We start from the raw sequence: 13,468 nt of genomic DNA, 5'->3' as shown, positions 1-13,468 counted from the left end.
GCAGAAGAGAATTGATGGAAATAGATGGGAGGGGAGAGGAGAGGAGGGGAGAATCACTAGACTGGGATGGGAGGGGAAAAAGTGCGGGACACGGATGGGCAGGGCAGAGGAGAATCCCTGGACATGGATGAGATGGGAGAATCGCTGGACATGGAGGGGAGGGCAGAATCATGGGACACGGGAGGGTAGAATTGCGGGACACGGGAGAGGAGGGCTGAATCGCAGGAAACGGAGGGGAGGGCAGAGGAGAATCACTAGACATGGATGGGTGGGCAGGGGAGAGAGGAGAAATCGCTTAGACGAGAGTCTTCCTAGGGCCCATTTCATTTTTCACGAAACAGGCTTTGTTGTTTGTACAGTAAATAAAACAATACTGATCAACACAAGGTTTTTTACTTTAAAAATTTCTCAGACCATATATAAATTACAAGGGAACAGTATATGCCTTTCTAATGCAGCTACTCTTCATTTCACGTGTCAGTGTTTGAAGTCTCCTTTGTTTCACTTGGATCTTTTCCTTTCCATAGGTTTCCAAGGACAATCCCAGCAAACAGCAGCAATCCCACTGTGCGATTAGAAATGAATTTCTTCCAGCAGTCCTCTGCTCTGTGTATGTCCAAAGTGTAAATCTAAGAGAACAAGACAGAGAAGTCATCAGTATGAACTGGTAAGCAGCTAGGCCAATATGTGAGAGAGAGAGAGGGATTTGTATTTAGCTCACAACTTTTCAGTAGCAGTTCAATGCAAATTACTTTCAAGTACAGGGAGAAATTAGATCTTATCTGCTAATTTTTTCCTTTAGTCCCACCAGACCAGTCCAGAACTTGTAGGCTGTGTCTGTCAACCAGTGGATGGAGACAGAGAAATAAAATAGTTCTGTGTGATTTGCCCCTTAAGGGCACCGTGTAGCCTTAGCTACTCCGATTTCTTTTAATCAAAGAAAACAAACCACTAGAACAGAGCTCATAACATACTGTGAATCTTCAGTACATTGCCATGAAACACCATGGGACTTATTTTCAGAGCACTTAGACTTACAAAGTTCCATAGGTTAAGTGCTTTGAAAATACACCTCAATATCACTTTAAAAAAAAACCACATATCGATTTTCCCTCTCCCCCCACCAGCTTCCCAAGTTCTCACAGATTTGAGGTTGGATCAGGACACATCCCGAGGTACTCAGGAAGCAATAGCAATTGGCGGATCTCTCACAGTATTCTCAAGCCATGTAGTATAACTTTCCCAGATTTTCCAGAAGTTCATAAGCTTATTTCTCCTCATCACTGTGAATTTGGACATCAGATAGATATGATCAGGGCTTTTTTTGAGGGGGTACTGAGTACCGCCACCTTTTCTGTTGTCTGCTAAAATTGACCTATGGACCCCAAGTTTTAATGAAAGAGCTGAGGCTCTATACACCAATTCTGCCTTGTCATACATTCTGTGACCGGTTGCAGGGGGCTTGGCTATTGTGGGATGGGTCCCTCAGTGATTACCCCACCCCGAAGAGTGGCCTAGCATTTGAGTACCGGCACCTTTTTTTACTAGGAAATACACACTGGATATGATTAAGTTTTGCCAACACTGCAGGCCATCCAGGGTTATCTTTTTGCTTCCACGCCAAGGCCATGACCAAACAACTCACTTTTACAACGTGATGGATCAGTCTCTGCCTTTGGGGCAGCAAAGCCTGTGGCCCCGTATTGAGAAGTCAGCTAGCAATATGCATGTTCAGTGGTACTCCTAAAATCACAGTCAGTAAAGCCATTATTTGGTCCCAGAAATGTTGTGCCTTAGGAAATGACCACCAAACATACAAAAATGTGCCCTGCCCCCCACATTCCCACCAACATAGATCATTACCATGGCCATATACAGATTTGAGGCGAGCAGGCGTACAGCACCAGGATAGAGCATCTTATAGCTATTTTCCACCATATTAGTCACGATGAACACCCATAAGAGGTTCTGAAGGCTCCTCTCCCAATCTTTAGTCTCATATTGCATACCTAATATAGATTCCCAGGTGGCCCTATACTTCATAGGTATAAGTATTTGTAACAGTGCTCTATAAAATCTAGTGATACTCCCCTAACCACTACTCCTAAAATTGCCCTTTCCAGGGAAGTCTCCTCTAGCTGCAGTTCCCACCAGGCTCTACTTGCCTGTAGGAGAAAAGGTCCCACTGCTCAAGGCCAAACTCTTCCTCCAAGTCTTATAGTCTACTACTTCGCCATCCTCCACCAATTGACCCAATGTGCAGAAGCCCTTCTACTCCCAGGTTTTATAAATAGAATCCAATTGCCCTGGAGTAAAACCTACAGCATATTAGATGGGAATTGCTGAAAAATAGAGCCTGTCTTTCAACAATTCAAGGCAAACCTTGAGCCACAGGATGAGTACTAATCATGAGATTTGCTGTGCGGGAAATTACCCATAGATCTAAGCCATGGTACCACCCATAATGGAGTCTCCCCAATCAAATACTGCTCCAACTGAACCCAACTCTTATGATGGTCCCACAACCGGCTAGGCAAATATTTAAGTTGTGCCACCTGATAATAAAACCTAAAGTTAGACATCGCCATTCCCCCTGCTGCCTTCACTGAAAGAGCATTTTTCTTTGCATCCTAGGAGGCTTTTTGCTCCATATGTATTGAAAAATCTTCTTATGTAGTTGCCTAAAAAATGTATTAGATAGGGGAACAGGCAAAGTATCAAACAAATATAATAATTTAGGCAGCACCACCAACTTTACAGTCTGAATCCTACCTAATCATAAGATGTTCAAATGTTGCTGACACCTATCAAGTTTTTCCCACAGGGTTTTTATCAAAGGAGGATAATTGGCTTGATACAAAGCATCTTGAAGTCAGATTGACCTCTAGGTAGCTCAGAGATTTAATGGCCCATCGGAACAGAAAGTTGTGCCAAGTTGTCATCTTGGAAAATATATACAAAGCAGATCGTTGAAAAACCAAAATATATTTTATTGATGAAAACCAATTAAAATATGTATACAATAGCCCGACACAGGCCGTGTTTCGCCCAACTGGGCTGCTTCAGGGGCTACACAATAATCCTTCACTATTGAAATATAATGATGATGACAAGAAAAACAACTTCATGTCAACTTTTACTGGTTTTGGCATCTCTGGATGAGCTGTTTTTTCAAGACAGAATCAAGGTGATCTCCTGTATATTCAGTTACAGTTGTTTTCCTTGTCATGGCCCAGAGAGGCGGTAGAACGAGAGAACATGAAATGAGATTGAAGGGGGACAGACTCAAAAAAGATGTCAGGAAGTATTTTTTCACGGAGAGGGTGGTGGATGCTTGGAATGCCCTCCCGCGGGAGGTGGTGGAGATGAAAATGGTAACGGAATTCAAACATGTGTGGGATATGCATAAAGGAATCCTGTGCAGTAGGAATGGATCCTCAGAAGCTTAGCCAAAATTGGGTGGCGGAGCAGATGGGGGAAGAGAGGTTGGTGGTTGGGAGGCGAGGATAGTGGAGGGCAGACTTATACAGTCTGTGCCGGAGCCAGTGATGGGAGGCGGGAAATACTGCTGGGCAGACTTGTACGGTCTGTGCCCTGAAAAAGGCAGGTACAAATCAAGGTAAGGTATACACATATGAGTTTATCTTGTTGGGCAGACTGGATGGACCATTCAGGTCTTTTTCTGCCGTCATCTACTATGTTATGTTACTATGTTATGTTCCGTTGTACGATTCCCTAATGTGGCTGTGCCATATGAACTTTATCTTACCACAATATCACTTTGTATTTGTTTACACCGGAGTCTGCAAACGCCACTCCGGTACTATGTAAGCCACATTGAGCCTACAAATAGGTGGGAAAATGTGGGATACAAATGTAACAAATAAATAAAATAAATAAAAATAAACATTGCCTCCTATCCCATGTAAATTTTTCAGAAGTCTATCATGAGGAACTTTGTCAAAAGCTTTCTGAAAATCTAGATAAATTACATCAACTAGCTCACCATTATCCACATGTTTATTCACGTCTTCAAAGAAATGAGGCAAATTGGTGAGTCAAGACTTCCCTTGGCTGAACCCACGCTGACTCTGTCCTATTAAACTATGTTTGTCTATGTGTTCCTTAATTTTATTCTTTATAATGGTTTCCACTATTTTGCTCGGCACTGATGTCAGGCTTACCAGTCTGTAATTTCCCAGATCACCCCTAGAACCTTTTTAAAAAATCGGCGTCACATTGACCACCCTCCAATCTTCAGGTACTATGGATGATTTTAACAACAGGTTACATATTACTAACAGCAGATCAGCAATTTCATTATTGAGTTCTTTGAGTACCCTTAGATATATGTCATCCGGTCCAGGTGATTTACTCTTTAATTTGTCAATTTGGTTCAGTACATCTTCACCGAGATTTCTTTCAGTTCTTCCACATCATCAGCCTTGAAAACTATTTCCGGTACAGGCAGATCTCTTACATCTTCTTCCGTAAAGACCAAAGCAAAGAATTCAATCAGTTTCTCTGTTATGGTCTTGTCCTCCCTGAGTGCCCTTTTTGCTCCTTTGTGATCTAACAGTCCCACGGATTCCCTCACAGGCTTTCTGCTTCTGATGTACCTGAAAAAGTTGTTACTGTGAATTTTAGCCTCTGCAGCAAGTTTCTCTTCATATTCTTTTTGCTTTCTTTATTAATGCTTTGCATATGACTTGCCAGTGCTTATGTTGCGATTTATTTTCTTCATTTGGTTCCTTTTTCCATTCTTTGAAGGACAATCTTTTGGCTGTAATAGCATTTTTCACTTCACCTTTTAACCATGCTAGCTGTCATTTTCTCTTCTTTCTACCTTTGCATCTGGTCTGGGCTTCCAAGATGGTATTTTTGAATAATGTCCACTCCTGATTTAGTGTCCTAACCTTTGCAGCCGATTCTTTTTAACCATTTTCCTCATTTTATTATAGTCGCCCTTTCGAAAATTAAATGCAGCTATAGTAGATTTCCTTTGTGAGTTCATCCCAGATAGTAGCTCATACTTGATCATGTTATGATTACTGTTTCCCAGGGGACTCAACACCACTACTTCCCACACTATGCCCTACACACCACCAAAACCAGATCCAAAATGGCTCCCCCTCTTGTTGTTTTCTGGACCAGTTGCTCCAAGAAGCAGTCATTTATTACATCTAGAAATTTTATCTCAATGGTACTCCCTGATGTAACATTTATCCAGTCAATATTGGGTAATTGAAATCACCCATTATTATAGTGTTGCCCAATTTGCCAGCTTCCTAATTTCTGTAAACATTTGTTCATCTGTCTATTTGTTCTGTCCTGGTAATAGATGGGTCTCCTCGGTGAAGCTAATTGACATATGAATTCTTTCAGCCTCCTTAAAGTAAAGTTGTCTCTTGTGAGGCAAATTCAAGCCTCAAACATCCACAGGGACATAAACTTGATGCTGGATCATCATGTACTACTTTTTCAGACCTCCCATTGCTTGTACTCTCTCAACCCCCAACAGCTTGGGTCCAGCCATTCACCTTAGCTAACCCCCATCCACCCTCCCAGGTCACCCAGTCTAACAACTCTTATACCCCAATCCCTAATCTCCCTATCCCCACCACCTGCCCCACCCACACCCTCCTGTCACAAATTAGACCCCTGTAATTGGGACAATGAAGGAAAAATATCAGCTCTAAATTCCCATTACACCCCCATCACAACATCCCTCCAACTTGAGCAGAACGCAAAGGTACACTTTATAATTTATGTTTTAACCGTTTTTATTGATGATTCAACATTGTAAACTTTGCCATCGAGTCAAACATTTGACATTGTCAATAATATATCATGCTTGTATACATCCATCAGTAACTGTTATCATCAATGTTTTAACATTTTTCCCCTCCCCTCCCTCCCCCCCCCCCCATTCGTTCTCAGAATAATCAAGATGTTTACAGTTTGCTTGTTAAATAAAAATCACAATAAAGTTTTGAATTTAACTTATGCTTCTTTACCCTCCTTCCCCTATCAATACCTCCCCCCACCCTTCCCCTCCACACTTTATAATTTAAAAAGGAGGGCAAAACACAGTGCATACAAACTCAGTAACCTTTAACACAAAGATAACCTGATAAGAAATTTCAGCAGACTGTATAGTAACATAGTAAATGATGGCAGATAAAGACCTGCATGGTCCATCCAGTCTGCCCAACAAGATAAACTCATTCGTTTAGATTTCACAATGAAACACTTTGTCATTTTCATTGCTGGTAACAATTATTTTGTGTGTTTGATTTTTACTGCTGGTAACTATTATTTCAGATTCCACAAAAAATACTTTGTGTGTGTGATTTTCATTGCTGTAAGTAAAGATTTATATGTATATAGTAAAATAAGTAATAATTACTAGGGGTGTGCAGCCTGAAAGTTGTTCATGTATACTGTTTTGCTCAGCTCTCTCCATTGCACAAAATGGTTTTTTTTAATGACTTAGCCCCTGGTTGGTGTAGTAGAATTAGCCTTAAACAGTAACGCTCAGGGTCTGCTGAAAAATTAACTGCATACATTCTCCCAATTGTTTTGTCATGTCCTGCTTTTCTACGTTTCCACTTTCGTTCTCTTTTGTCGAAGTATAGTACATCTATGTACAAAATGGTCTTTGGAGGATTCTCTTCTGTATTAAGTTTAAACCACGCTGTTAAAGTGGTGTCCCTTGTTCTGGCTCTTTGTATTGCAGCCTCAACTTCGTGAGGTTGAAAAACAATGCTTTGTTGATCTGGTAAGTGTACTTCCAATCTCTGGACATTATGTGATTGGTGATGCATTTCAAAGCCGTTTAATTGCCATGCAGCTTTGGGAGCACTAACACATCTAGAGTCAGTAAACGTTTTAATTTCATCAGGTTGTAAAGTTTGGTGCTCTATAGTAACCACATTGGCACAATCGTGTCCTTTATAGACATATTTAAGAGGTACTTTTAATAGATGCACATACTTCCACATTTATATGGTAATTCTACTTTAAAAGTAAGAAAGGGTTATAAGGGACTACCCAAGTGTTATTAATGAATTTTCCATTTAATAATGTACCCACGCCGTTATTCCTTCTATGGTATTTAGGATATCTGTCACAGTTCTCAATAGTTTCATTTTGGAATGGTTTTGGAAACTATTTGGAGCACTTCCCGTAAACCATGCAGGGAGAATTTAAGTTATGGTCACTGCATGAGCCATGTATCATATTGTTTTGCAACTGTTGAATGGAGACGTGGAAAGTTGTTTATTTCTGGAATTTCAGCGCATACGATTTTGTCAATTATTTCCTTTCTTTTCGGCTTGTGTTCCTCTTTCAGGATAATTAATATACGAGTGTGAGGTAAACTGCGCTTTTGAAATTGAATGACATGACTTTTTGCAAGAGGGACACCAAGTATGTGTTGTTTGCATAAATCGTGTAGTAACTCTTTAGTTTTAAATGAAACACCCTTGCCAGTAAGTCAGGTTGAAACTCTGGTGCCTGACCTTTTTTTAGATTTTGAGTAATTTCTTCCCATCTTGGGTTGCAGGTCATAGTAATGAACAGATCTGGCTTGCCATATTTGCGAACTATTGCAACTGCATCCTGATAATTTTGATGCATATTTCTTGGGCTGCCGGCAAATGATGATGGTAAAATAAATGCCTGGCCAGGTGTAAATCCTCCATTTGCAGCTTCACTTGCAAGGTGGTCCATTAACCCAGAGTATTTTTCAACTCTTAACAGTTTTTGATTTTGTCAAATGTAATTTAGTCTGTTTGCCTCTGTTTTAACATATGCATCAACAAAATATTATTGCGTTAGTTTTCCTGCACTAAGAAAAGGATTGAATTCGTCTCTTATTGCAAAACGGTACCCATAGTACTGCATTTGCGTAACTCTTACTCACTCTTGGGATGTTTGATTTGCAACAGAGGTGCATTATAGATTTTGGTTGTTTAGACAAAGGAATATCTATCCCCCAGCTCTGATCTCCATATGGAAAGAGTAATGGATATACCATTGGTTCTAGATTGGGGTCCAACACACTGATTATCTCAGTTTTGTTTTCTTCGTTTGGTTTGTTTTGACAGTGTATTATCAGATCTTTATGTAAGGGAGGTTCCGCATCTGTATTTTGAAAAATGAAAGCCACCTCATTGGCTCTAGGGGTATTGTATCATCTTGGATCGTTTTTGTGATCTTGAACAATGGCCATTGAAACTGTTGGAGGTTCTATTCTTTGTCATTGAGCTTCAGATATGCATCCATTTTCTATTTCGTATAGCATCTTGCATGTATCTGTAAATGGATTTTCCCGTGCCATAAAATCACTTAATTGTCTCATTAATGTATGGTTGATGTGTGCAAATGGGGAGATTCATAGTCTCTGAACGGTTGCTTCATCAGGATCAAGAATATATAATTGAGCAAATTGTCTTTGATTGTCATTTGGAGGATGTAGTGCTGCTGTGCTATGGTAAATAGTACCATTAATTTGAAAACAATAAGGACCATATCCGGGTGGTGGTGCAATTTTAGCTCCCATGGAGGCAAAAGCTAAGGAACTATTGATGGACCTAATGTTTTGTAAAAAAAAAATTCTTAGAATACTGATGTTCCCTGGAGAGAAGCTGTTGTATTAATTCATTGTACCTAATTCCTGGAAGTTGTACTTTGCCCTTACTACAGCATTGTGTAAATAGGTTGTCAGAAGGTGTTTCATTGTGAAAATGTTTGGCATTGCAAAATATACAGACTGCGTTCATTGGACCACAACTATAGTATTGAGTTTCGTTCTCATTGAGACAGTCTGTTATTGCAAGTCCTGTGGTTGCAGTTCTGTTCTGTGCTGTCACTGTATCCGTTCTTCTTGCTTTATTTTGTGCTGTGTCACAGGGTTTTTTCTTTTGTTGCAGATTTGCAACTCTTTTCCGTTCCAAATCTGTTCTATTTTGTGTAGTCGTTCTTCGTTGCTTGTCTGTCATTTGTGCAAGTCCTTGGCGTTCTAAATCCGTTCGTCTTTGTCTGGTTGTTCGTCTCTCTTTCTCTGTCATTTGTTTAATTCTTTCCCGTTCTAAATATGCTCTCCTTTTTCTATTTGTTGCTCTTTGTTCATCTGTCATTTCTTGAAATCTTTTGCATTGTGTAGCACTGTGCCTTGTTCTGTGTGTTTGTCTTTGTTCATCCGTCATTTGAGCAATTCTGTGCCTTTCTAAATCGGCGTTTCTTTGTCTGTTACTTGCACTTTCCTCATCAGTCATCTTTTGCATCCTGGACCTTTTCCTTGCAGTGGCTTGTTGACTTCGATGTACCTTTTTGTCTTCACTCAGAGCTACACGCCTTTTTCATTGTGCTTCAGCTCTTTTCCGTTCACCTTCAGCCTGCTCCTCAGCAGTTAGTGTTCTTTTTCGTGTCATGTGATGTGCACCACGTTGGAGTGTGTCTCTGGTTGTTGTTTGTGAGCTATAGTACGTTGGAGTGTACCTCTGCTTCTCCTCTGTGCCCCGCCCTCCCCTATAGCCTATGCCAGTGGTTCCCAAAACTGGTCCTGGAGGCACCCCAGAAAGTCAGGTTTTCATGAATATTCATGAGAGAGATTTGCATGCAGTGGAGACAGTGCATGCAAATCTGTCTCATGAATATTCACTGTGGATATCCTGAAAACCTGACTGGCTGTGGTACCTCCAGGACCAGGTTTGGGAACCACTGGCCTATGCTAACAATGAAGCAAGCATCAATATTCTGCAAAAGTGAAATGCAGTGCAGCAGATATATTTCTGGAGAGCTGAGAGTTATTGCTATAGTCCAGCCTTGTAAAGATAGAGCATGCAACACCTTCATTTATTCATGTATTCATTTAAAAGAGTTATTTACTGCCTTCCCAGCCAACCGGGCTGCTCAGAGTGGTTTACATCACTTTAGGAATAGAACAAAAATATTAATTTCACATCTACAGAACCTCATGGAGTTCTAAAACAGCCAAGCTTTAACCTCCTTGTGGAAGGTCTAATAATTTAGTATTTATGTATTTATCTTTCTCAGGGGGTCTTTTACTAAAGATTAGCTCGAGTTATCTGCAGCAGGGCCCATATGAATAAAATGGGCCCTGATGCAGATAACTCGAGCTAATCTTTAGTAAAAGACCCCCTCAGGGTATACAAGTCTGGTAAACGTTTAAGCATTCACTACTCTGCTTTCTATATTAAGTGTCAATCTTTTTATAATTCTACAGTCAGAACTTTACAAGCCTGTACAGAGGACCCACACCTTTACAATTTGGTCCCTATACGGAAGCTTTATTGAAATCCAAGTAAATCACATCCAGTGATTCACATAGAGGCATATTTGCAAAGTACTTAGACTTACAAAGTTCCATAGTAACCTATGGAACTTTGTAAGTCTTTGAAAATGAGCCTCTTGGAGGGGCATAATCGAAAGGGACGCCCAAGTTTTGCTGAGGACGTCCTCGCAAAACGTCCCAGTGGAGGGGCGGGGAAACCCGTATTATCAAAACAAGATGGACGTCCATCTTTCGTTTCGATAATACAGTCGGGGATGCCCAAATCTTGAAATTTAGGTCGTCCTTAAAGATGGTCGTCCCTAGACTTGGTCGTTTCTGATTTTCGGCGATAATCGAAACCAAGGATGCCCATTTCAGAAATGAACAAATGCAAGCCCTTTGGTCATGGGAGGACCCAGCATTCGTAGTACACTGGTCCCCCTGACATGCCAGGACACCAACCGGGCACCCTAGGGGGCACTGCAGTGGACTTCATAAATTGCTCCCAGGTACATAGCTCCCTTACCCTTGTGTGCTGAGCCCCCCTAAACCCACAACTGTACACCACTACCATAGCCCTTACGGGTGAAGGGGGGCACCTAGATGTGGGTACAGTGGGTTTGTGGTAGGTTTTGGAGGGCTCGCTGTTTCCTCCACAAATGTAACAGGTAGGGAGGGGGATGGGCCTGGGTCCGCCTGCCTAAAGTGCACTGCACCCACTAAAACTGCTCCAGGGACCTGCATACTGCTGTAATGGACCTGAGTATGACATTTGAGGCTGGCACAAAATATTTTTAAAGAGTTTTTTTGAGGGTGGGAGGGGGTTAGTGACCACTGGGGGAGTAAGGGGAGGTCATCCCCGATTCTCTCCAGTGGTCATCTGGTCAGTTCGGGCACCTTTTTGTGGCTTGGTCATAAGAAAAACAGGACCAGGTAAAGTTGTCTAAGTGCTCGTCAAGGACGCCCATGTGTTAAGCACGCCTAAGTCCAGTCTTCGCTACGCCTCCGACACGCCCCCGTGAACTTTGGTCGTCCCCGTGACGGAAAGCAGTTGGGGACACCCAAAATCGGCTTTCAATTATGCCAATTTGGTCGACCCTGTGAGGACGCCCATCTTCCGATTTGTGTCGAAAGATGGACGTCCTTCTCTTTCAAAAATGAGCCTGCTTGTCACCCAACTGATGCAACTTCTCCTGACATGGCCTCCCCCTCTGATAAAGCCAAGATGACTGATCCAATGGCTTAGCTGCACACTAACCCATCAGCCCTTGTCAGGGAGTCACCACACATCTAAGTACACATGTATTGACCTCTCAGAGGAAGAGATAGCTCGAAGGGAGTATAAAAAATAGAAGAATGAGAGGGAAACAAAACATATGATGGCTGTGAACAGTGGCTCATGGCATTGTAGCCCACTTACAGCAGGGTCTAGAATAGCTAGATGCCCTGAGAAGCAATAGAAAACTGCTGGGCAAAAATTAAACAAGTCCAATCAACTCTTAAAACCATGTAGAACAGCCTATCAAGGAAATCAGAAAGCGGCAAACCTGATAAAACAGGTGGGCTCCTATGATGGCTACAGCAGTGTAGTAGGGGAGTGTCTGCTCACAGTTCAGCCCGGTCACCACCAGCCCCGACAGCATGGCAGCACTGAAGCCACTGAGCCATGGCTTGGTCTGCTCATTGAGCCGTAGGGCAGTTGATTTCACCCCCACAATCACATCATCTCTCTTGTCCTGTGAGAAGAGAAGGCACATAAAACAATGCTACTGCAAACCAAAAAAGCTCCAAAAGGACACATGGTGTTAGTAGAAATCTCTCACAAAACAACATTACCAAGCTCTGACTTTGGAAATTTGACCTTTACTACTGAATGGGTACTTTGGACCAAATTCTGTACACGGTGCTGAAAAATCAGCACTGATAAAAACTAGCATTAAGTGTTATTCTACAAACAGTGCTCAGAGTTGGGCGCTGTTTACTGTGCCCAATGTTGGGCGTGAGGACTTATGCCAACTGAACCCTGGTGTAAATTCTCGCACCTAAATTAGGCAAGGATCTTCCTTATTCTTTCTGTAACACTGCTTGCAAATTTAAGCAATGCCCTTGTTCGCCCATGCTCCTTCAACAGCTGCGCCCCCCTCTTTGGATCTGTGCATAAAATTTATGTGTAGATCCTGGCGCCTAAATTTAAACTGGTGCCAATTAGCACTGTTAATTGGCACTAATTGGCTCATTTGTCAATTAAATTGCATGTGCAAATTAGGTTCATGCCCAAATTTGCACATGTAATATATAGAATGAAGGTGTTTATGGGGAGCTTCAAAGCACTTCGAGTTACAAAGTTACACAGAGGCGTATTTTCAAAGCACTTAGACTTACAAAGTGTAAGTGCTTTGAAAATATGCCTACTAGATTCTAGTAACACTAGTAATACAGTAAATGGTGGCAGATAAAGATTAACTGGCTCACCAACTGGTTCTTTACCACTATCGTTTGATTTTTAAATTGTTTATGTCAGGGGTCTCCAAGCCTGGTCATCAATGGACACAAACCCATTCTGGTTTTCAGGATTTCCACAATGAATATGTATTCCTAACATCTGACTAATGTTTGTTTACCTTCATATCACATATCAACTAACACATACATGCAATACCAATTGTACTGTTTATTACAAACTTGTGAATTCTTATTACATAAATTATTAAAATGACATGAATGATACTCTTATCTTAATCACCTCATCAGGCACAAGAGAAAAAGAAACTAATGTTGAGAGAATTTTTAGATACAGTGGAAAAGGTGATACAGGAAAATATACAAGGAGAATTGTTGGTGGGAGGTGATCTTAATCTCACGATAGATCCTAAATTGGACAACTCAGGAGGGAGGGTAGAATATGCAAAAACAGATAGGAAAGCCCTCATAAGGTGGATGGCCCGATGGGACCTAGTAGACATATGGAGAGAGAGACACGGGACAGAGAGAGATTACTCCTTTTTCTCTCCCAAACATAATACCTATTCACGAATTGATTACTGGCTAGGAGGCAGAGGGATGAGAAATGATATCAAATTAGTGGAGATAGAACAATGTAGCTGGTCTGATCACTCGATGGTGCTATTGGAGGTGATGGGAGAGGGAGGGAAGACAAAGAAGAGAAGA

General features: G+C 41.5%; 1 protein-coding gene across 1 annotated transcript in view; it reads right to left on the bottom strand.

Moving 5' to 3' along the window:
- Positions 1-312: 312 nt before the first annotated feature.
- Positions 313-13,468, bottom strand: part of COQ2 (coenzyme Q2, polyprenyltransferase) — a 50,044-nt gene continuing 36,888 nt past the window's right edge. Inside the window, 2 exon segments of the mRNA XM_030192484.1 lie at positions 313-629; positions 11,848-12,036. Of these exon segments, the coding sequence (XP_030048344.1) occupies positions 471-629; positions 11,848-12,036 (348 nt within the window). The 3' untranslated portion in view covers positions 313-470.

This window comes from Microcaecilia unicolor, chromosome 2, assembly GCF_901765095.1.
Source record: "Microcaecilia unicolor chromosome 2, aMicUni1.1, whole genome shotgun sequence".
Classification (NCBI taxonomy): domain Eukaryota; kingdom Metazoa; phylum Chordata; class Amphibia; order Gymnophiona; family Siphonopidae; genus Microcaecilia; species Microcaecilia unicolor.
The sequence above is the reverse complement of the archived record's forward strand: the minus strand, read 5'-3'. Positions and strand labels throughout refer to the sequence as shown.